Raw genomic sequence first — 23,344 nt, forward strand, 5'->3', positions numbered from 1 at the left:
CTATAAAGTTCCGTATAAGACCTCTGTGGGTCATCACTGCTCAGTGCTTTAGTTTGCCTATTTCCCAGGCAGTGAGGAGATGGCCTGGTGCTGCACCATGGAATGAGTTCTAGGTACAGTCACTAGGAAAAGGAGAATACAGCCATATTTGTCTAGTACAGAAAGCTCTGGAGATGCCTGGGGGCTGTTGTCAAGGCCACTCATTCCTCCCCCCCCCAACACACCCCACAGCCAGCCACACATGACAGCAGAGCTAGGAGAGAATTTGAGTACTCACAATCAGAATATTGCTGGAGCTGCGAAAATTCTGTCGGGCTGAGGGAGATCCACGCGCCATCACTCATCTTTCAGGGGAGCCCTTGGGGAGCCCAGGCCACACTTTCACAGTGAAGGGGTAATGAAGATCCACACCAGCGGAACTAGGAGCTGCCCAGGTTCATTGCCGTTGGTCAGTGCCTGCTCTGTCCCAGGTACACATTTCAGATCACCAGCAGGATGAGTGCAAAGGCTTCGTGTTTCAGACCCATCGCTAAGACCGTTGTGTGGAGGGATTCCATGAGTAGGTGCTTCAGACACACCAACTGGAGAATGCTATTTCAGGCGCTTCACTCCTAGAATAGGAAGAAATGCAGGCAAAAGAATCACTTACACTGATTATCTGCCTGCTTCTCAGTAGATTCAAAGCCTTAATCAAAGCTTATGCAGGTTGTTTGGAGTCATGGATGAGTAGACACAATTATTACTCTGAAACGGGCTCACTTCCAGCCTCTCTCAAAGGATGACACTGCAGATGTAGAAGCGACCAGGGACAATGAACTCGAAATAGCGGAATCCAATAGTGACCAGCTATTTGACTAACAAACTAGTAAGGCAAAAATACTGGCTCTGATGTCCCAGTGGCTAGAGAAACGTGCTGAGTCAGGTTTCTAAGTGGGTGGAGTCACAATCACATTAAATGGGGCCTCAAGGAAGACACCTGGTCTTCAGCCCTAGTCACCATGATGCTTAGTAGAAAGGGGCAGAATCTGGATCTGGCTTGCTTGGATCTGAGCCAGTAAGTCTAACCTTTTGTGAAAACCCCCATGTAAATGCTGGGAAAACATGAATAAAGCACGTAGCCCCTCCCGAAGAGCTGCCCGGCTTGGAGGTAACTCATCACTGCCCCCCACCCCACCCCACCCGGCAGAATGCAGGAGAGGCACTGTTCTTCGTATTGATTGTTGTTGGGCTCGCTGGTTTTATGTGGGTAAGGAACACATAAAGAGTGTGTACTGGAGCATGTGCCCTCGTGTGTTTAACAACACCCATTTCTGCAGTGGGTTATTATGTGAGCACTGCTCTCCCTGGAGACCTGGCTCTCTGGTACATTACACTGGAATTCTGCAGGTTAGAATAGCTGAGGTGCATGGTCAGACTGTCTGGTTGGTGGCATTGCACAGCGGGGCTGGCAGGCTCCCTGCTAACCTCCGCACAGCGTGGCTCCTGGGAAGCAGCCAGCATGTCCCCCCTCCGGCTCCTATGCATAGGGGCAGCTAGAGAGAACAGGAATTCAGCCAGGCCTTTCTCCTACAGAGATGTGTGTAACACGCACAAAACTGAACACCGTTTCCCCGCCTCCTGCCCCTCCCCTCCTCTGAGACACCACCCATGCCCCGCCCCTTCTCTGAAACCCCGCCCCCGCTTGGATAACGAGGGAGAGTCAGCTCGAGCGCCCCTGCAAACCACAGCTGTGGCAGCATGGCATGGGGCAGAGGCGATGCCTCAGGTAGGCCAGTCCCAAGCCAGTTAGGGCTTTACAGGTCATAACGAACATCTTAAACTCTACCCGGAGACCAGTGGACAGCCAGTGTCAACCCCGGAGTGCCATGAGTTCCCAGGAGATGCCCCGCTCTGTAAGTGAGCCATCTCGATCTGCACCAGCGTCAGTCTCTGAATGGTTTTCAGGGATAGCCCCGTGTACAGCACATTGCAACAGTCTAATCCTGAGATGACAAAGATCTGGGCGACAGTGGTCAGACTCACGTCCAAAAGGAAAGGCCACCACCTCCTAGCTGGATGCAGCTGGTACAAAGCTGACTGGGCTCTGGCTGTAATATGATGGTCAGATAGCAGCAGGGGGTTTAGAATCACCCCTAAATTCCAAACCCTAGTGACTATGGTGGACGCACTCCCTCAGATTGATATTACTTCTGCCATCTGCCTCCAACTGCCAGAACCTGGGAGTGGACAACAGGAGATGGATCACTCGATAAGTGCCCTGTTCTGTTCATGCCCTCTGAAGCACCTGGCATTGGTCACTTAAGAAGACAGGATACTGGGCTGGATGGACCATTGGTCTGACTCAGTATGTCCGTTCTTATGTTATCACCCCCAGCTGCTTCCCCCACCCACCATCCCCTTCTTGTCTGGGTTGACCCTCAGCCAGTTTGCTCTCATGCATGCCCCAGTCTAAATAGACACCAGCTGAGGTGCTGAGCTTCATAGTTCAACCTGCTCCATCAGCACTGTAGCTGCCACAGAGAAGGAGCAAAATGGGCACTGGGTTGGGAAGCAATTGAGACTCTATGAGAAGCAGCATGAACCATTATTTTAATTCTGATTTCTCCTCCAAGGCGGTTGAACCTCTCTATCTGTGGGATGATTTCAGAGGTGGTATATCCAAGGCTAATGAACAGCAAAGGCATGGGACTGTTCCATTTATAACAGAGGTGGCTGGTTATGGTTGTTAAAAAGATCAGAAAAATATTCTGGGCAGAGCAGATGTGCCGTGAAAATTCCTAGTACCGTGGCCTCTTCAGATGGAGCTTCCAAATGTCAGACAAGTAGATTAGATAGAATATGGTTGTGGCTGGAAGTTGGACATTAGAAGCTGAGTTAACATCTGGCTCTTGCGCTGAATCTCTCTAGATCTCGAGCAATATACAGTGGCTGCCCTAAAAATTCTTCCACTTGGAAAGATTCTGCCTGTGTGAGGGATTCCATTTTACTAAAGAAATGAGAAATATCAGTAGAATCAGTAGAATCAGTAGAATCTGTAATCTCTCATCAGTACTTTAAAGTGCTCTCACTTTGTGTATTTACCACTTACATTTCCCAGAGAAAATTCAATTTGATATGAGTAGAAAGAACTGCACTATTCATTAGCGAAGGGAGAGGACAGGAGGCCTTAAAGCCAGAAGATCATTCCTTCATCTATGAGAATTGGTCCTAACCCTCTGACAGATCCTGTGACTAATCATTTGTTTTTTTAAAATCTAAATCAGTGGTTTTCAATCAAGGGTCTGCAGATTATGTCTAAGAATTCCAAAGGGGTCTGCACCTCCATTTGAAAATTTTTAGGGGTCCACAAATGCAAAAAGGTGGAAAACCATTGATCTACATTAAAAATTGACGAGGAGGAAACACGAATGAATAACTCCTAAATGTAGCTCCCCCAAAATCTCAGTCATTGAGGAAATGTCAGAACCCTTGTGGGAAGCCTCCTGGAAGTGACAGCTTCCCAACAATCAATCTGCAGCCTTCCGAATCCGTAAGCTCCTTTACTAAGTGAATTGCTACAGTGACATTTGGGAAAGGTCGGCTTTTCCAGGAGGTACATGCAGAACATATGAGAGCCACCTGGGCTTGATTTTAGGCTCCTCTGCCTGCTAAATGTTGATTATCAATTTCAACACGACTCTTATTTTATTAGATGTTCTACACAGAGACCCAGCAGGGTTTGTGAAAGGCCAGCCGGCTTCAGGCAACATCAGACAGGTGCTCTCATCCATCAGGTCTAGCCGTCAGACAGTCGCTCTTTCAATAGATGAAAAAGGCATTTGATTCAGGAGAGCAAGCTTACTTATTTAAAATGAGGAAAATGAACATCTGAGGGCAAACTACAAGCTCTGAATTCCCCTGTCTGTACTGGAGCGGTAGGTGCCAGTGACATTGAGCAAACTGGTATTAATAACACCCCTCTCTAATCGTCAGCAGCTCTCCCAGCACTTTACCAAGGAGGTCAGGAGCATTACTCCCATCTTGGCACTGAGTGGTGAAGTGCCCAAGGTCACCCCACAGCAGAGCCAGGAACAGAATCTAGGCCTCCGAAGTCGCAGTCCTGTGCCCTTTCCACTAAGACACACCGCCTCCCTAATCTATCCAGCATGTGTCGAGGAGTGCTGGGGGGCACATGCCAGACTGGTCACTCCCAGAGCATGTGTAATGCACTCACCACATCTATCGCACGCAGGGCTGGCTCCAGGGTTTTGGCTGCCCCAAGCAGCCAAACAAACAAACAAACAAAAAAAAGTCACGATCGTGATCTGCGGTGGCAATTCGGCGAGAGGTCCTTCGCTCCGAGCAGGAGTGAGGGACCGTCCGCTGAATTGCCGCCGAACAGCTGGACTTGCCACCCCTCTCCGAAGTGGCCGCCCCAACACCTGCTTGGTAAGCTGGTGCCTGGAGCCGGCCCTGATCACACGCTCACCAAGCTCTGCTCTCCAAATTCTTTTTTACAGATCCGAATAAGACCTGGAGTGCATCATCCATGACCTCTTCCCCACTCTTCTTAATCTGGGTTTGGAATCTTTGGTTATGGCTTTCAAAACCGTTCAGGTTTAGTGTAAATTTAATAGCCCAAATCCCAGGGATTCTCTGGCACATCCCTAGAGCCCGCTGACTCTATGGTGCAGGGGAGCAATTAGGGATGAGCAACTAATGTCTACAAGAGCAGTGGGCCAGGAGCACACACAGACTCTCTCTCTCGCCTTTGAGAGAGAAGGACCTGGCTGCCTGGGGAGCTGAGAAGGGTACCTGAGTTGGAGCAGTGCTGGGGAAGGGCAGAGGGAGCGGGAACTCCAGTCTAGAGAACCCCCAGGCTGCAGGCCTTGAACAGGGCCTATCACTGAATTTTTCTGTAATGCAGTTAAGTACCAGTGTCTCTAGATGTTGCATAAATAGGATAGGTCTGATCTACAACTAATGTCTACAAGACTTATATTATGTATTTCCTTTAAAGGCTGTTATCAAGGTATTGTTTTGCAGTATTTTTCAGTTTGTGGGGGACACCTCCTATGCATCTAATCACATGAACTAAACTTTTGAAACCAAACAGAATATCTGCTCCAGAATGTCTCTTGCTGCAGAGACTCCATGGAATGATCTCACTCTGTTTCCCCATCTGTCTGAGCTGAAAAATAATGCTTGTCGGTTTGATTTTCTATCACTCAAACATAGGACTTCACTTCTTGAACAATTTTTTTTTTCCAGTTGGGGAGCTCCCATCTTCTCTGTGCTCATCACAGCTGTATGAGTGAACAGCAGATTCAGATATTATCCTGAGTTCTAAGTCCCCTGATTTTGGTAGATTTACAATCTTACTGTCCTCTGTTCCTTTTTTGAAAAACCTTCGTAACTTAAAGGGGGCGAAACGACTGACTGCACAGGAGAAACAGTGCATTTCGCAGCACTTTATATACTCAGGTTAATCAGACAAAAAACCTTTAGTTTTTAATCTTTTCTGGTTCTAGTCATTTTAGTTATTTCTTGTGACTCTTGTAGGTACACTACCATATCAAATTTAGCACCAAATTTAGACCTTGATTCTGAAAATACTTACGCATGTGAGTAGCCTCATTGAGTTCCCACTCCTCTATTTTTGTAAGAATAAGCTCCTAAAAAATCTTAGGTACGCAGAAACGATGATGCCTTAAACTTCCAGCAGAAAAAAGTGAACATTTAGGGGAATATTTAGATGCCAAATGTTGCAGCTTGATGCTACAGTGCCTGAGAACTTGATGGTGAAACTGACATGTCTAGTTCTCTAGCCTAAGAGGAGAGAGATGCAGAAAGCACACCAACCGCACATGATGTGAAAAGGAAACGTGATTTAGTCAAATGAAGATTTTTGCAATCCAACTCCTTGCACCTGCAATCGGTTGAGGGTCAGATTTTCCAAAAGAGATCAGTACATTGGGTGCAGAATATGGGCTGAGTATTTCTGGCCCTAATGTAGATGGCTAACTGGAAACTGCTTTCTTGGAAAAAATCTGGCACTACATGTCCAGGCCAACGCTTAGAAATGTCCCTACGTTGGCTCTGATATTAAAGATCACAGTAGCCAATATCCATATTAGACCAACCTGTTTTTTCAACAAGCAGAAAAGTAATTACTTGAGACGGGAAATACTGTACAGAGACCACACAATTATTAATTCGTCTCTCCATCCACAAGGAGAAGCATTAAAAGGAAAGGACTGTCTAGCATTTTCTGTGTGCAATCCCCTCTGCTTGTGATTCTTAGACACAAACTCTGACTACTGCCAATTTCAACTGAATGATGAAGATGCATCTAGAACTAGTCAAATGAAAGCCACTGCAAATGGCCAAGAAATGCTAACATTAATTGGATAAATTCTTCACAGATCATTCATCCAACATCAGAACTCAGCCCCAGGTACTTGCCTAATTTGATCCCATTTAAGGCTACAGGCTTAAAATAAATCTCCTAATTTGCTCTGCAGCCTTGGTTTACCACAACAGCACACATTTATTCTGGGTGACTGTGGAATTGCTACATAGGTACAAAGTGTCAGATATAACTGGACCAGTTACATACACGTTTTTATCCCTTCTTCTTCCTTAATAAACACATCAAGGAAAAAAAGTGCTGTTTCCCAATGGATATAACATGCTGTACAGCCCCTTGTGTGCTGGTATATCATTCTCATCGGCCTGGCCTGAAGTTTTTGGAGATGTCACAAGCCTGAAAATACCCGAAGCTGCAAGCTCAGTGTTAGAAGCCACTGTCGCAGTCTGATCATGTGCACTCGTTCTGTGCATTGGCCAAAGTGGGACACAGAGATAAAAGCCTCCGTCGCTCCTAGCAAGTGACTGCCCATTTCTGCTGGGATTTCAGGGGGTGGTAGTGGGTTCCATGATTGTGGGCACCTGGGCAGGGCTTTCATTTCCCCCTCCCCCTTATATGCCCCTCTTTAATAATAATAACTTTCTGACCAATCCTCTGGTTGGGCTCATGTTTAGCCTTGGCCTCAGCACAGAGGTGATGCTTTTGTTTTGGGAGGAAAACATTGGAGGGGGGCTGAGGGGGTGGTAGATCCCTTCTGCCATTTCAGTTACATCTGGGGTCAGAAACAGTCACTTCTCCCACTGGATCAACTTAAAGCCACTGTTGCTACTCACACACAATGTGCTCTCACTAAGGTGGAATGCTCTCACCCATCCTGCTCCCTTAGTTTAAGGGCAGCAGGATGGGGGCCTATATGTGATTCTTTTTTTGTTGTCTTTTATTTTTGCCAATGAAGAAAAAAATATACCTAGCCCAGCTTCTGGATTTAGAACCATTTCAGAACCACCTTTCTTTTAAGCAGTCAGGCACAAAGCTGCTGGTCTTTCACACCCCGTATTCACACTAAAGCACATGATATCACCCACTCCCACGTGTAACGTCCCCTCCGTCTTGAAAGGTGGCCTTCTGAAGACAGCGTCTTCCTGTGTCCTGCCCAGGGAACTGGGTCCTTCCATGCTTTTCTCCAGCCCCTGCCTGGTCCTAATGTCCAGGAACTCACTTCTGGGAACCTCTGGGCCTTTTCATGGGAAATTGCCCTGCTGCAGCCAGTGCAGCTCTAAGGGGTAGGTCACCTATACACTGCCGCAAACCCAAGGCCACTGAACTCAGGCTTGGCATATGAGAGCAGCCCCAGGGCTGCTCTAACCCCCAGCTGCCTGTGTCCCCCAGGGGCCTTTCCAGCAGTCAGGGATTGGCTGGAGATTCACGCCCCTTTTACCTAGCTATGTCCCTGCCCCAGCCCCTACGCCAGCCTTACCCACACTGAGTGGCATGCCTACTCCCATAGGCTACTTGCCAAGTAAGGTACCACTCAGGATGTGTGTGAAGAAGGTGGAAGCTGGCACCCTAGGACAATGCCCAGTCGGATATTGGTGATGGACCCAGAACAGGACCCCACCTCCACTTTCTCTCCCCACTCCTGCCCTTCGAAAAGCTTGGCCATGGATGGGAGCTCCTCAGCCCAGGCCCATCTCTGCTGTTTCAGGGACGGTACACTATGTATAGTGCCATATTTCTCTGGGGCGAACTCACTTGTCTCGGCAGAGTTTAATAGCAGCAGATATTATTGCTGTTCCGCAACCTCATTCCCTAATCCTGTCTTACCTGCCTAAACCAAGAGTAACCATCGTCCTGTTAAAGCCAAATAAACAAAGCCACGAATAAACGTGTTACAGGATAACTAAATGCCAGCTAACGAGAGGCAGAATTAAACAGGCTGCAGAATGGAAGTGTGCTTTTCGAGACATCACAGCAGAGCAGGGCAACCATCTGGGATCAGAGTGGATCCAGCATCCAAACCATCAGTTAAAGCCCGCAGGGACTAAATTTGTGTAAGCTAAGATGAGAAGGGTTGGAGGAAAAGGGAAAAGTGGAGAGAGGGGGAAGCGATTCCAAGTGTGTGAGGGACCCGAGATAACTAACTGAGTTCCAAAAATTGCCCAAGAAAGTCATCATCTCCTCAATGGCGGGGGGATATTTTTGAGCCCCTGTGGAGAAGTCCAGAAGGTGGGCTGTGTCTATACTGGGAGCTAGGGGATGATTCCCAGCTGAGCAGCCATATTTGCACGAGCTCACTAAGAAAGGTAGTGTAGCCAGGTAGCGTGGGCAGTGGCAGCATAGGCAAGCCGCCCTGAGCACAAACCCAGTGGAACCCGTGGATACATACTAGACTGTACTGCCACCTGCTGCTGCCCACGCTACCCAGGTTCTGCTACTATTTGTAGTGTATGTGTCCGTGAGCTGGGAATCAGCCTCAGCCCCAGATGTAGCCAGGGTCTGACGCCCTTAGAGCTGGACACAGGGGACCAGCTAGAGCTGTGGGAATCACTGTCAGTTCTCAAAAAATCAAAACAAAATTGTTTTGGATCAAATGAAATCCTTTGTTTGGTCAAAAATGAAACATTTTGTTTAGATTTTGAGCTTTTTTTTTAACATTTTACCTATTTTTTAAAATAAAATGGAAGGCGATTCCTAAAAGAAAAGTCATTTTGAATCAAAACATTGAAATGTTTCAATTTTTTCTGATTTTTTTTTCTTTCAACAGAGACAGTGTGGTGAATCAGACATGAATTTGCAAAACGTTCCGGTCAACCCAAATGTGGATCCCGCCCCTCCCCCCGGAAAAAGCTTTGGTCAAAATATTTTGCCCAGCTCTCATGTACAAGCTACAACCCCAACCCACACTTCTGAATTCCAGTTTCTGGGGGTCCCTCTCTTGAATCTAAGACCAGTAACGTCTAGTCTGCACCATAAAAGCACCAAAGAGCTGCAGTCAGCATGGGGTACGGATGGAATTTCAGCTTGGACTTTGAATTTTCTGGCTGCTGTGGGGGTTTTAAAAAATACCCTGAAGTGTTTGGAAAACATCTGTTAATTCCTTCCTCCTGAGTTAGTATACGGTCCTCTAGAGGGATATAGCTGCTTAAGGAGTATGAGATGCACAGCAACCATTTTTGCTCTGCACTACCATTAGACTATTCTACAGTATAGCATCGCTGCAGAATATATGACCTGCAGCAGTAACTGATGGGTATTATTGTTAGTCTCTACTGCCATAACCACTGCGTTAGCCTTATGGCATGCGGGGGCTGCACCAAAAGCCTCTGTTCTGAAATGCCAGACCTGAAGGTTAAATACACCCTCCCCCTCCACTCTGGCCATGCTCCGCTCCCCTCCCCACCACTCCCTTTGTCTTCTGCACCCACTCCCAGCTTTGTACTCGCATTCATGCTGCTTTGGATGCCCGGAGCAGCCTTCTAGCTAATGTGAAGCGAGCTCCCTCCGTGAGGATGGGAAAGAAATTGCTCACTTGCTTTTAGCGCTGACAGGTCTGAAGGTAGGAAGGCTCTGGGGTGCTGCGAAGAGGCAGGAAAAATGCAAATCGGGACATCCCAGGGGTCTTCCCACAGCAATTTTTGGAATAAGAAATGCCATTTCCTGCGGTTTAGATTTAGATTTTCGGTGGGGGAGGAAACAGCCTCCCTGGAAGCCCAGCTGCCGCTCATCTGGCATTCTGCACGTCAGCAGCAGCAAATTATGTTCTATTAAATCAAACTCGCTTCTGTCTAAAAATAGCTCCCTACGAGTGTTACAAATAACATCTGATTACTCTAGCTGGAAGAGAGGAGAGGAAAACAATTTCTCTTCCCTCCCCCCCCGCCCCCCCCAGATCTGCTTTGGGCATTTGACAGCACAGGGAGCAGTTTTCTGCAGTCAGTCCCCTTCCCCGTGGGCATGGGTCTTCCACGCACGGCGACAGAGAATCAACACTGAAAACCAGCAACATGGGTTTGTAAGGCTACAAACCACTGGCTGGGGATGGGGCTGGTGTGGAGTGGGCCAGGGGGAGTTTAGTACCTGGAACTGAACTTGCTTCGTGAAACTGGCAAGTTTTTAAGTTACCAGTGTCCCCTCAAAGCATCAGCGTGCTCTGAGACCCTTGGTCCATCCCTGCATTTCCCATCAGACACAGAAAGCGTGTGACAAGACTCTGAAAGCACAGCTGTGTAGTGGGCTTGTGTGTGGGGATAAAATGGAGCAGGTGATCACTTCTCCAAGGATAACGTAGGAACAACAGACTCCCAAGCCAACCTCCCAGCTGGGCTGTCCTGCCCCCACACACATCTGTGGGTTTTGTATAATTCACTCCTTCCTGTTCCCTTGCTGCCCATCTTCTGCTGTCTTCTTGTCTCCTCTCCCCATTCCGACCACTCTCAGAGCCCCTCACACCCTGTGTTATCACCTACACCTGGTCCCAGTGGGCAGAACATGCTCCCAGGCCCAGATTCCTCACCCACCCACAGGGTGACAGTGCTCTACACAAGATGCGAGACAGAGGAGAACTGGGCACCGTGGGACAATATGCCCCTGTGTTGTGGCCACTGTGTGCCAGCTATGTGGGTGCAACGTAGGCATACGGGGGCCCTTGTGCACTCCCTGGTGAACCAGCCCCATCTCTACTCACTGTTCTTCTAGATCAGGATTGGGACACACTGGTGGGGGAGCTGCAGCTGCTCTGTGGACAAAGCAAGGGCTTTGGGCTGTAGGAACATCAGCAGTGCTCCTGACATTCCCATCATGTGAAATAGTCACCCCCTGGCCTCCTTATGGGACATGCAGAAAAGGATCACTCTTCATTTTATCCTTCATCTAAAACGTCTTCATCTCCTTTTTCCTGCCCTACCCTCCTGTTCCCACGAGGGTCAGGTAGAGCGGTAAGAAGTTTCATCGACCCAGACTCTGGTCTCAAGAGTTGTCTCCTGCTTTAGTGCCGTGTTGCTGCTTTGCTGAGCCCCAAACCTTACTGACCTCGACACAGCCCTGAAACAAAAGCTTTGGTGCTTGAGACTGGAGACGGATGGCAAGCATTTCTTCTTGCTAAGCCAGCTCTGCATTCCAAGAGCACCAGCTCAACCCCGGTGTCACCACTGAGCAGGGGCAGTCAGTAGGGTTCCCCGGGAGCGAGATCCCTTCAGAGTGAACGTTTGTGCTCTCGGTCCCTTGCTAGCCTGCTTCCAGGAGGAATTCAGCACCGCATGCTGAATTATTCAATCAGAGCCAGACTCAGCAGGGCCCCAAAGGTGGTTTCCCTCGGATCTAAGGGAGGGGGTAGTGGGTGCTGTGGAGGAGACAGTGCTGTCTGCATCTGCTTTGATCCCTGTCTTCTAGTACCACGGCGCAGCAGGAGTCACAATGCCCCTGGCTGCACTGTGGCAGCTGCAGTGGGAGTTAATAGCTTTTTAGTCCTTCAATTTCTACAAGCACCAATAAGCTCCCAACCCATGGATGGAAGACATACTGCCCAGGGCCGCCACATGCCAATGGATGTCTCGCCCCTGCCCAGTGTGTCCCTCAGCCCACGCTCAATGGCCCATGAGGAAAGAGGAGGTTTGTAGCATGTCTGAAAGGCTAACCCCAGGGCTGGGATGGGGAAAAGGGGACAGCCAAAAGGAGTGTCAGCCACTCCCTCCAGCTGCTAAAGGAGGCGCTCCATTTGAGCACCTCAGGTGCAGGCAGAGGGACAATCCCTCAGGGAACCAGCTCCCAAACCATTTAGGGCTTTCAAAACTAAAGTCAACATCCAGCAGTTGGCGAGCCATGAGGGCTGGTCACAGCATACAGGCAGTGCTGCCCTCCACTTGGACTGATTCTACACTAGCCCCCATGTTAGCAGAGCACATTCTTGGAACACCAAAGGCACTGATAAGACAGGAAGAGCTGTGGGCAAGAGAAACGGTCTCTTGATCTCTCCAGGGACAGAGGGGAAAAGTGCTTTCAGCCACAGCTGCGGCCTGAACACCTGGGAGCAGTGTCAGATCCAGTCAGACTCTACACTGGGTTGCAGCCATACTCCACCACCAGTCAGGGATGCCAATAGATCTTCAACCCTCTTCCCCAAGCCCACAGAAGCAGAGCCTCGTTCTCCAGCCCCAACACCACGTCTACAAAGAGTGAGATGTCACCCAGGAGCGGAGGTTACATGTGACTGCAATCTCTTAACTGTACACCCCAATCTCTGGACGCACCTCTCCACACCGCTGTAATACACACGGCGCCAAGCAGTGGAGAACCAGGCCCACTATCTCACCTTTACCCAGACTACGTTTCAGTGGGCTAGCCCTCATCCAGTCTCCTGGAGATGTTTGAGCCTGAAGCGACACTCAACTTCAGATCCTATTTCCCTATAGGAATTCTCAGGCTCAAAAGTGGCCAATGCCGCTGGTACGGGCCGCTCCTAAGCTCCACCCCTCTAGCGCCTGTTCTCTCACCACCTGGAGCTCCAGCATGGAGAGCAATACAGCTTCCCCTCCAGAACCTCATCCCCTTCCACTCGGAAGGTGGGGACGAGCTAGCTCTTCCATTTTTTCTTGGTGCTTCCACTTTAAGAAGTCAACAGCAGAAAAAGCTGAAAGCAACCCCTGCCAATCACAACCAAGAATTAAAGGAAAGGCTTCAAAATCCAAAAGCTTTAACATGATACCGATCACGAGCTAAAATCCACATGGTTGTGTCTGAAACAAGTTTGCAGATAATGGAAATCAAGTTCCAGGTAGAGTAGGGAGAGGGGAAGAGGACTTCCTTGTATATGTAATGATTAATACATGGGGAAAGGTGTTTTGCTGAACACTGATCTTCCAATTCTTAACTGAAACATTAAAGCGGATCCTCAGTCAGTGGCATAATTTCCTGAAGAGTTTGTTTCACAACAAGCCAGTTCAATCTAATGTGCCTCTTGGACAAGCTGCCTTGTCTTCACTAGCATTTTAACTCAAGTTAAGAACACACCTTTTCCTCTCGTGAAGACAAGGCCTCAGTCCCATACCCTCTGGGTCCCCAAGACTTGGCACTAACCAACAGACCTCATAACCTCCTTAGTTTGATACCAAAGTACGCTATTGAAAATACACATTGGGAGGAGAATGTTCAACAAAGGCCCTGGTGGGAGTTTGCGCCCCAAATATTGGCATGTTTGCCTCTTGATTAGTCCTATCAAGCGTGCACATCTTACTAACCCCCCTTTTTAGTCCTGTGACTGGAGTGGTTAATGGGCCACTTCACTTTTAATAGTCTCTTAGACATGTGTTAACTCCTTACACTAAACATTGCATTTAGCTATGACACTGAGTACCTTTCCCAGACCTGAAGAAGAGCTCTGTGTAGCTCAAAAGCTTGTGTCTTTCACCAACAGACGTTGGTCCAATAAAAGATATTCCCTCACCCACCTTGTCTCTCTTTCAAAATGGTCTTCATTCTCCTGTTACACCAGGAACCAGGCAAGAAGGGTTGCCAACTCTCCAGGATGCTCCTGCAGTCTCCAGGAATTAAAGATTAATCTTTAATTAAAGATTGTGTCATATGATGAAACCTCCAGGAATACATCTAACCAAAACTGGCAACCCTAACCTGAGGCCTAATTAATCCTTAAGAGGGCCACATTGAAGGGATTCATTGAACGCCTAATTAAAAAAAAAAATCGAATGTCAATATGGTGGGGTGGCTGGCAAAGCTTAGAATGTGCTGATGGATTTTAAAAACCCAGTGTAGAAATCCTAGATCGCAAAGGGTTTAATCGGAGACTAAACCTTGGAATGGTTTAAAAGTCTTTAATCATTTTCAGCATATGGGGGTCAGGCCAAAGCACTGTTCTTTGCTGTGAGGATTTCTGGATCAGATCACCTACTGGGAAGGGGGAAACAAGCTCCTTTAGCTGTTGGGTTTTGTGCTCTACATCACAGGAAAAGAGAGAAAACTTCACTCCACACACAGACAAGGAAGCTGCTGCTTCCACTAATTAACAGACCTGATGTATGTCTGGTGTGGGTCAATCTCTCTGCCAACCCCTCTGCTGTTAACTTGTCCCATCGGGAACTCTAGTCTTACTTGCAACCTCTCATTCTTATGCAGAAGCAAACTGGGTCCCCTTCAGGAATGGCATTTTCCATCCGGGAAGGCCCGTCTTTCATGAAATCAATCTGTTTTCATGTCCTACTCTGGAGAGGCCCCTCGGGCAAGGGGTGGAGTATAAACCTTGCCTGGGCTCTCCCCTCTTCGCTCCAACAAGCAATACCCAGTCAAGTCATGCTCAAAATATTCAGTGCAATTACATGAGAACCGATTTTGAAGCCTGTCACTAACCCGGCCATGAATTAACGAAGGCTCGGAGGGAGAAAATGCACTTCCTTTGCAGTTTTTCCTTCTCTGTTGCTAGGATCCATTCATGATGCTTTTTACTACACACTTCTGCCTCTCTTTACTACAAGTTCGCACAGCCTCCTAAAAAGCTGTCAACCTCTGCATAGATCAAAGGGAGGATTCCCGAACACGGCTTTATCCTTCGTGGGCTGCCCACCCTGAGAAGAATCAAATTGCAGCACATACGGCAGGTGCTGGAGAGGGGGCAGAAGACCTGATAAATAGGTTCACTGGCTCTAAGAATATATCTGCATTGCAAATGAAGGCATGATTGTAGCACAGCTGAGCTAGGCAGACCCATGCTAGCTCTCATCTAGCTAGCATTGGTAACACCACTAGAGTGAATGTGATGGCACAGAATTCGGCGAGGGCTAGCAACCGGAGCTCGACCCGGGGACCTAAGAAGGCTTGAGTGTCTGCACTACGTCGTGATCTGCATTTGGCTAAACTTCGCCCTCCCCAAAACCAGTGTTACAAACGGCTGACCTGCTAGCCCACTGTACAAGACATGCAGATATCTCAGTGTACTAGACAGACACCTCTTGCCTATCCTCCTGCGTCCCAGTCCATGGGGAGGATTACACACGGTTGTGTGACATTTCCACCCACCTGCCCTGTGCATGCCCTTGAGCTCACTCCAGACCCCTGTATGTGGGATCCCTTCCTGTGCACACTTCCCTTCACACAAGCCTGGGCCCCTTTTTACTCAGTTCATCCACTGAAAGAGAAACCCTCACATGGATGGGTCATGGGGCTGGCAGAGGCCCTCCCAGCCCAGCCCAGGTCTCAGTCCCAGACACACCGCTGCAGCAGCTGCTGGCACAAGTTCTCTGCAATTGGAAGCTGAGCAGGACTGGGAGGAGGCATGGCTGGAGCAGTGCTGAGCCCCAAGGATGGCCAAGAGACGCTGCTGCAACAGGCCACGGAATTTACACAAACAGAGCCCGGCCCCCCTGAGCTGCTTCCCGTTCCTCCCCGTCCTGGCACCAGCACCAGTGCAGAGATGAGCCTGGCCCCGAGTGAGCATGTGGAAAAGCTGCCAGGTGGCCTCTGGCTGCTGCAGAGAGGCTCCAGTGGCACAGAGTAACCAGGGGCTAGCTCAGTTTAAGCCTCAGTGAATAACAATCACACATAGCGCTGCAGCCCTCTGCATTTACGTCCTTAGATGCTGTGCTAACGAACGGTGTTGTTTGCAAACTGAGGGCCAGCTCCTCTGCTGGTGTCAATCAAAGTAGGTCTATGGTCAATGGGCCAAATGACCTGAAAAGTTAGTACTCTATGATGGGAATAAGGGGGAGACCCTCTAGCCCAGGGGTGGGGGTTGACAGACTGTGTTTCTGAAGAACACGTGAATCAGAAGACTCAGTGTGACCCACAGTTCCCAGTCCTGCAGCACAATTGTTGAGCAGTGAGGTTACTTCTGTCTGACAGGTGCATCACGCCAGCTTGAGATGCCAACATATGCTCCACCCTCCAATTACAAACACAAAGAGCGGGCATCCCCGTCTCCAGCTTAGTGCCAGATACTGTGACGGACCAACGTACGGGCAGCTCTGTTCGCCTGGCTCCCACCTGACATAGACAATAAACAGACCTGCACAGTGTGCCCGCTGAATGGTGTGCTTTCCAAAGACGCCATAAAATGAGACTATCTGAAACCAGTGAGCTCAGCAGGGCTCAGCTATGCCGCTGCTGCTGCTCCCTCTGCCACCACGGCTACGCTGCTCTGTGTACTCACCCTAGCTCACCGAGAGCTAGCACAAGTATGCGTACATGTGCTGGGATATCAGATCCCCGCCTTGTAGCACTGGCGTCCTGTCTATGGGTTTTTTTTAAGAAAAGCAAGCAAAGTATTCTGACAACGCCCTCAGACACTGAAAAGCCCATTTAGCCACTAAGACCTAGTGGGGTCTTTGCCCCGCTTGTGCATCAGATTTCAATACTTGTTTATTAATTTATTGTGGGCACCATCCTACCTGGAATTCTCAGCTCCCAGAGTATGTGTGATGAGGCGGAAAGGCACTCCTTCAAGCTCAGCATGTAAGCGGTTACAAGCAAAGCCCAAGTGCCTTGCTCGTCACATGGGTGATCTGGGGGTAGACTATCAAAGCAAAGGGAATCTGGCACCATAGGGGCTCCCTAGATGGCCTGTCCTCCACCCCCCTCCCAGCTCACTGAAAGCTGGATAGATCTCTGGTGGTTGTTCCCAAGTGTTCTGAGTTGTGTTGCACTAAGACACAAGACTCAAACTGAACCAGAGTGGGGGCTGCACTTACCAGCCCCAACTGGTGCATCGGCCCATCAGCTTACAGGGAATTTGCAGGGCTGACAGTTCAGAAAAAGGCATTTTTACTTAAACAGAGCACAATTGATATCAGACTTGGTGACACACAATAAACACAGACCTGCCCAATGCCATTGAAGTCACCTGTAAAAATACCCGTACGTCCTCTCCCCCCACACACACCCCACAGCAGCACTGCTTTCCACTGCTAGGGCCAACCCTGGTCTGACTATAGGTCTAAGGTTCCCAGGTGCACACCTACCCCCTGTGGGCTAAGGAACCCAATGAACAGCAGGGAGAGGAGGGTCAGTGTGGCTAACCTCACAGCACTGTCAGAAAGCTCAGCGCACACAGCACCTTAGTGCCTACTGACCTTCCTGCTTTTCTCTTTTTACAGAATAATTTTGTCGGTCTGACATAGGAACAGACTGGATTAGACCAGGTGTCCATGTAGACCAGTCTCTGCTCTCTGGTACTGGATGCTTCACAGGACCCTGCTGTAGTCAATTAGGGCATAACCCCATGAAAGTTTTCCTCCTAATCCTCATTAATTTGAGGTTGGCTCAGGCTCCGAATCAAGAAAACTTACAACCCTTCCAAAACTTAAAAAAAAAAAATCTACGTGGATAACAAGAACTTCCAGTGGCATCCACAGTAAATGTCCAATCCTTTTTTAAAATCCTGCCATGCTCTTGGGCTCAATGGTATCTTGTGCCAATGAGGTCTATGGGGTAACTGTGCCTTGTGTGAAAAGGTGTTCCTCTTTATTAGTTTTGAATTTACCATCTTTCGATTTCATTATGAGACAAGGTAAGGACAAATTCCTAATCGGCCTCCTCCAACCCATTCATTATTTTATATACTGTCATGTCCCATCTCATGCTTCTCCTCGAACATAAACAGCCCCAGTATTTTTCACTTAAGTAGAAGCAAGCCAAAGGGATTGCCTGACATCACTGCCCAGCCGGTGGCTGTGTCTTCACTAGAGAAAAAGGTGCGTACTTAGCCCGAGTACTTAGGTAACTCGGCTTAACAATGCATGGTAAAGTGTAAGGGTAGACAAGGCAGCTTGTAGTTTCCACATGGGTTAGCAGGTCCCTTTAAAGACTATGTGTGAGCCTCATCTCTAACTTGACCCGCTAACTCATATGAAAACTGCAAGCTGCCTTGTCTTCACTAGCATTTTAACTCAAAGTAAGAACACACCTTTTCCCCTTGTGAAGACAAGGCCTCAGTTCCATACCCTCTGGGTCCCCAGGACTTGGTGCTAACCAACAGACCTCGTAACCTCCTTAGTCTGATACCAAAGTACACAAATGAAAGTACACGTTGGGAGGAGAATGTTCAGCAAAGGCCCTGATGGGAGTTTGCACCCCAAATATTGACTATCTATGGCATGTTTGCCTCTCGATTAGTCCTATCAAGTGTGCATATCTTACAAGTCAAAATAGACTTATTCTACCTGCTAGCCTTACATCTTCAGCCTGGGTGCTGAGAATCAAGCTGGTTTCTTTCCATCTTGCATATCACTGCCGGTAATAAAGGTTCTGCAGGCTAAACAGAGCCTTCAGTGACACTGAGCTACCCCCACTGTCTTCGGATTTTGCTTTCCTTGATGGCTCATAACCCTGTTGCCTGCAAGCGATGGGACAGACTGGGGCTTAGGAGACAATTCTGATACTGATGCACGAGACAGACAGTAACGCTCAGCTCTCTCCTTCAGAGCTGTGCTGGCTCTGCAGTGCAAAGAGGAGCACAAAGGAAGGAAAACTTTTGTCCTAAAATGAGCAAAGGCAATTAAGAACCATTGGAGGGGGACTGGTTTGGTTTAAAAAAGAAGGTCCTATTTTTACACAGTCCTTTTTTAAGAGGAGAACAACACTTTAAGGAAAACCTGAATTCCTACCTTCCACAGAAAAGCCTAAAATTTAGCTTAGATAAAAAGAGGTCCATAATCCGTGGGAAGCAGGATTTACTGGGGGCGTTTCTCCTTCTCCCTTGCCACCCCCACATGATGGCCCATGCTCAGGCTGGCCAACAGCACCCATTTCATTCCAGGTGAGCTTTTGAGGCATATTGAGATGGACACAGTTAGAATTCAATAGAATCCCCCTTCCCGTGCTCCCCAGCCCAGCCAGCTGCAGTTGTGGGGGCTCCAGTGTTCTCCCTTATCACTGAGTTCTACTGCAGACCCGCTCCGCACAATGAGCCAGCAGCTCAGCTCCCTTATCACAAACTGAATCATAAACAATCATTAAGTAAAACCAGGCAGCAGCGTTTGTCTTTTAACTGAGCAAGCAGCTCCAAGGAACCCTCCCCAGGGTGAGTGCAGCTAGACACAGAATGCATGGACACTGTCATTCCCAGTTCAGCCTTACCTCTCAGCACCATGCAGGCTGCCCCAGGCTTTTCCTTCTTCTAGTTTATTCCCTTGGTTGGGAGGATAGAAAAACAAACCTTTGGAAAACCCATTCTGCCCTCTGTGCGCTTGGCCCTTGTAATCCAGAAAGGTTAGACGTGGCTGGCAGGAAAAGGGTTGCTTGGGGCAGGAGATTGGTGGAGTGGTGTCTATTTTCTTCCCCAATCCTCCTATGTTGTTCTGGGATGGAGCTTGTCTTCAGTGGCAGCTGTTGTCTCTGCTGGTCTAAGCACTAGCCCGCTCAGCCTGCTAGCTCCAGCTACCCCTGTTAAGGTGGATCTCAGTCCATCAACTGCAGAATTGGTATTTTTCGGCCGGTCCAGCTCAGCCTCCCTGCCTTCGGACAACACACTTGTTCTGCCTGCTCAGTGTGAATGGAGCAGAAACACAAGAAGAAAGAGGAGGAGCCCCGGAAAACAGCCATGCATTTGTTTAACCCTTCTCTCACTCTTTCTGTCCTGACTGTTTGGGTTCTTCAGACTGAGGGATAAGCGTAGCCAGCCAGAGAGTGATCCATCACCTAGCAATGTCCTTGCAGTTCTTGTTCTGCCCAAAACCCTAGTGCTCCCTTAAATTCACAGGCCACATTAAAAAAAAAGCCTCACCATTTCCAGTTAATTTGCTTTCATCTTTCTGGTTAGAATTTCCCAATCCCCAACCAGCTTCAAATGAATCTTCAAGCCATAAATACCCGATTGGGGTGCTTAGCCCAACCTGAAGAGGTTTGGACACATGTGCATTTCAAATCAGTGTTGATTCAAGCTGTCTTGGTTAGGGTGTATTTTTCAGCTTGTTTTGGTCTGCCCTTTGTTTCATTGTTTGCTGGGATTTCTAAAATGCTGTCACAGCACGGGTGAGATGTCTCTAACCCACAGATCTCTGTGGAGAGTATTGATAAAAACCGCTTCTCACCACACTGTTATGGGCACTGTCCTGCAGTGTTATGACAACCCCTGCAATGGAAAACTTTCCACTTTGTTTCAATCCATGGGTCAGTTTCCTTTTTATTTTTTTTTTAAAGCGTCAGCGCATTTTCATCCATGGCAAAGGTTGCACTTTCCTAAGGAATGGAACAAACCTCAAAAAACAAAAAAATGCCAAAATAGATAAAAAGCCTTTTCCCCCCTCTTTCCATGACGTTCATGCCTGAATGCTCAGGGGTGACGCTATTTCAGGCATGTTGTATTATTTATATTTCACTATATTTATATTCATTAAAGAAGTCATGCATGGATGGAGCTCTCTGACTTCAAAAGGCAGGAAAAGGGCAGTCACAGCTTAAATTGAACTTTCTGGAGAGAAATATAGACTGGGAGGAAGGGAATATATATATATATATGTCTGCATGTCTATTCCATTAACATTCCCATCCGAAGCGTCTGACCCCTCTGCCCAGCCCCCAACCTCAATCCTAACCCTTCCTAAGGGAGGACTCTAGAGAGGACAGCAGCAAGCTCACAGATGTGATACAGGAACCAGAGTGGCAAAGATCATAGCCAATTACTGCACAGAGAGACTACATGATGAGGCGCATCGGAGCATGCGTGCTGTATGCATGGGCAGCAAAATCAGCCCTTTAAAGGAAATTCTTCCTGGGGAAAGGAATGTGGACCTCAGCTCCTTCCTTTCCAACAAACTGGCCAGCTGTTGTTCTTAGCGCACCTGACAGAAGCAAGCTTTCCAGCTTTGGAGAGCAATGGAAGCTGGTGGCTTTGGGTTGATGGGCTCTATTCATAACCTCCATAGGGGATTTGATGGAGTTCCTAGATCCCCCAAGTAGTTCTCTACCTCATGTCAAACCCAGGTTTCCCCAAACTTTAGAATCCTTGGAAAGATTCTAGTATTAGCAATTGCAGTCTGTATTCCAGAGAGAACAGGCAGGAACCATCAGCTGCTGTCCTTGAAATGCTGAAGCAAGTATGTCACCCCGGAATCTGCCCAGGCAATTACACTCACATTTATCCAGGGGACCAGTAAGCATCTGAGGTCTGTCCAGAGGTTTACACCTAGGTGCCAGTAGCACTACATCTTCAGGAACCTGAGCCTCTCTCCCAGGAGCTCCCATCTCCAGGGTTTTGAACTCATGTTTAGAAGGGTATAATCTCAGAGCATGCTTACCAAGTTCATGGTGATAGTAGCAGCCTATTAGATGAGCGCTCATTAACCATTTCTTGTCTAGAGGAATGGCTTAATTAGAACACTTCTCTCAAAGAGGTCTAGACGGTTGTACAGTACACAAAGTCCCATGTTTGGACCTTCGGACTAGTTGTGAATGTATCCAAGTGTCTCCTTTTCCTCAGAACACTTTGAAGTCCATTTTGAGAGCCAAGGGTGGAGTTTTTCTTTCCCCAGAAGGAGAGTAAAGAGCAACATGATACTTTTGTGTTCCCTTGAGTCAGCTTTTGAGCCAGAGTCCTCTGGCTTTTTCTAATTCTCTTCAGAGCCAACAATTCAGAAGCACTAAAAAATTTCTCATCACCAGTCGTGAAAATTTCCCTCACCTGGGAGTTACAGGCATGGGTTGAAGTATGTGTGTGTGTGTGTGCACACATGTTATGAGTTATTCTGGTTTAATTTACTTTAGTACTGGTACTCTCCCAAGTTCTTACAATCCAATCCTCACCAAATGGAGTCAACCAAAAGACAAGCCGCTGGCAGCAGATTCATAGATTCATAGATTCTAGGACTGGAAGGGACCGCGAGAGGTCATCGAGTCCAGTCCCCTGCCCGCATGGCAGGACCAAATACCATCTAGACCATCCCTGATAGACATTTATCTAACCTACTCTTAAATATCTCAAGAGATGGAGATTCCACAACCTCCCTAGGCAATTTATTCCAGTGTTTAACCACCCTGACAGTTAGGAACTTTTTCCTAATGTCCAACCTAGACCTCCCTTGCTGCAGTTTAAACCCATTGCTTCTGGTTCTATCCTTAGAGGCTAAGGTGAACAAGTTTTCTCCCTCCTCCTTATGACACCCTTTTAAATACCTGAAAACTGCTATCATGTCCCCTCTCAGTCTTCTCTTTTCCAAACTAAACAAACCCAATTCTTTCAGCCTTCCTTCATAGGTCATGTTCTCAAGACCTTTAATCATTCTTGTTGCTCTTCTCTGGACCCTTTCCAATTTCTCCACATCTTTTTTAAAATGCGGTGCCCAGAACTGGACACAATACTCCAGCTGAGGCCTAACCAGAGCAGAGTAGAGCGGAAGAATGACTTCTCGTGTCTTGCTCACAACACACCTGTTAATACATCCCAGAATCATGTTTGCTTTTTTTGCAACAGCATCACACTGTTGACTCATATTTAGCTTGTGGTCCACTATAACCCCTAGATCCCTTTCTGCCGTACTCCTTCCTAGACAGTCTCTTCCCATTCTGTATGTGTGAAACTGATTTTTCCTTCCTAAGTGGAGCACTTTGCATTTGTCTTTGTTAAACTTCATCCTGTTTACCTCAGCCCATTTCTCCAATTTGTCCAGATCATTTTGAATTATGACCCTGTCCTCCAAAGCAGTTGCAATCCCTCCCAGTTTGGTATCATCCGCAAACTTAATAAGCGTACTTTCTATGCCAATATCTAAGTCGTTGATGAAGATATTGAACAGCGCCGGTCCCAAAACAGACCCCTGCGGTACCCCACTCGTTATGCCTTTCCAGCAGGATTGGGAACCATTAATAACAACTCTCTGAGTACGGTTATCCAGCCAGTTATGCATCCACCTTATAGTAGCCCCATCTAAATTGTATTTGCCTAGTTTATCGATAAGAATATCATGCGAGACTGTATCAAATGCCTTACTAAAGTCTAGGTATACCACATCCACAGCTTCACCCTTATCCACAAGGCTCGTTATCCTATCAAAGAAAGCTATC

At 47.9% G+C, this 23,344-nt stretch overlaps 1 protein-coding gene across 6 annotated transcripts in view; it reads right to left on the reverse strand.

The window, feature by feature from the left end:
* The window catches only part of DGKG (diacylglycerol kinase gamma), a 140,858-nt gene extending 121,035 nt beyond the window's left edge, over positions 1-19,823 (reverse strand). For 4 of the 6 annotated variants that reach the window (XM_005308632.5, XM_042853455.2, XM_005308628.5 and 1 more), the window contains exons 1-2: positions 19,424-19,823; positions 278-611 (exon numbers count right to left, since the gene is read on the reverse strand). In XM_005308632.5, coding sequence (XP_005308689.2) covers positions 278-344 — 67 coding nt within the window. In that variant the 5' untranslated portion in view covers positions 345-611; positions 19,424-19,823. Of the gene's footprint in view, positions 1-277; positions 612-9,882; positions 10,024-19,423 lie in introns of those variants that run through there. The other 2 variants (XM_065556204.1, XM_005308633.5) reach the window with 2 other exon arrangements.
* Positions 19,824-23,344: the final 3,521 nt, after the last annotated feature.

Source organism: Chrysemys picta, chromosome 9 (assembly GCF_011386835.1).
Source record: "Chrysemys picta bellii isolate R12L10 chromosome 9, ASM1138683v2, whole genome shotgun sequence".
Taxonomy (NCBI): domain Eukaryota; kingdom Metazoa; phylum Chordata; order Testudines; family Emydidae; genus Chrysemys; species Chrysemys picta.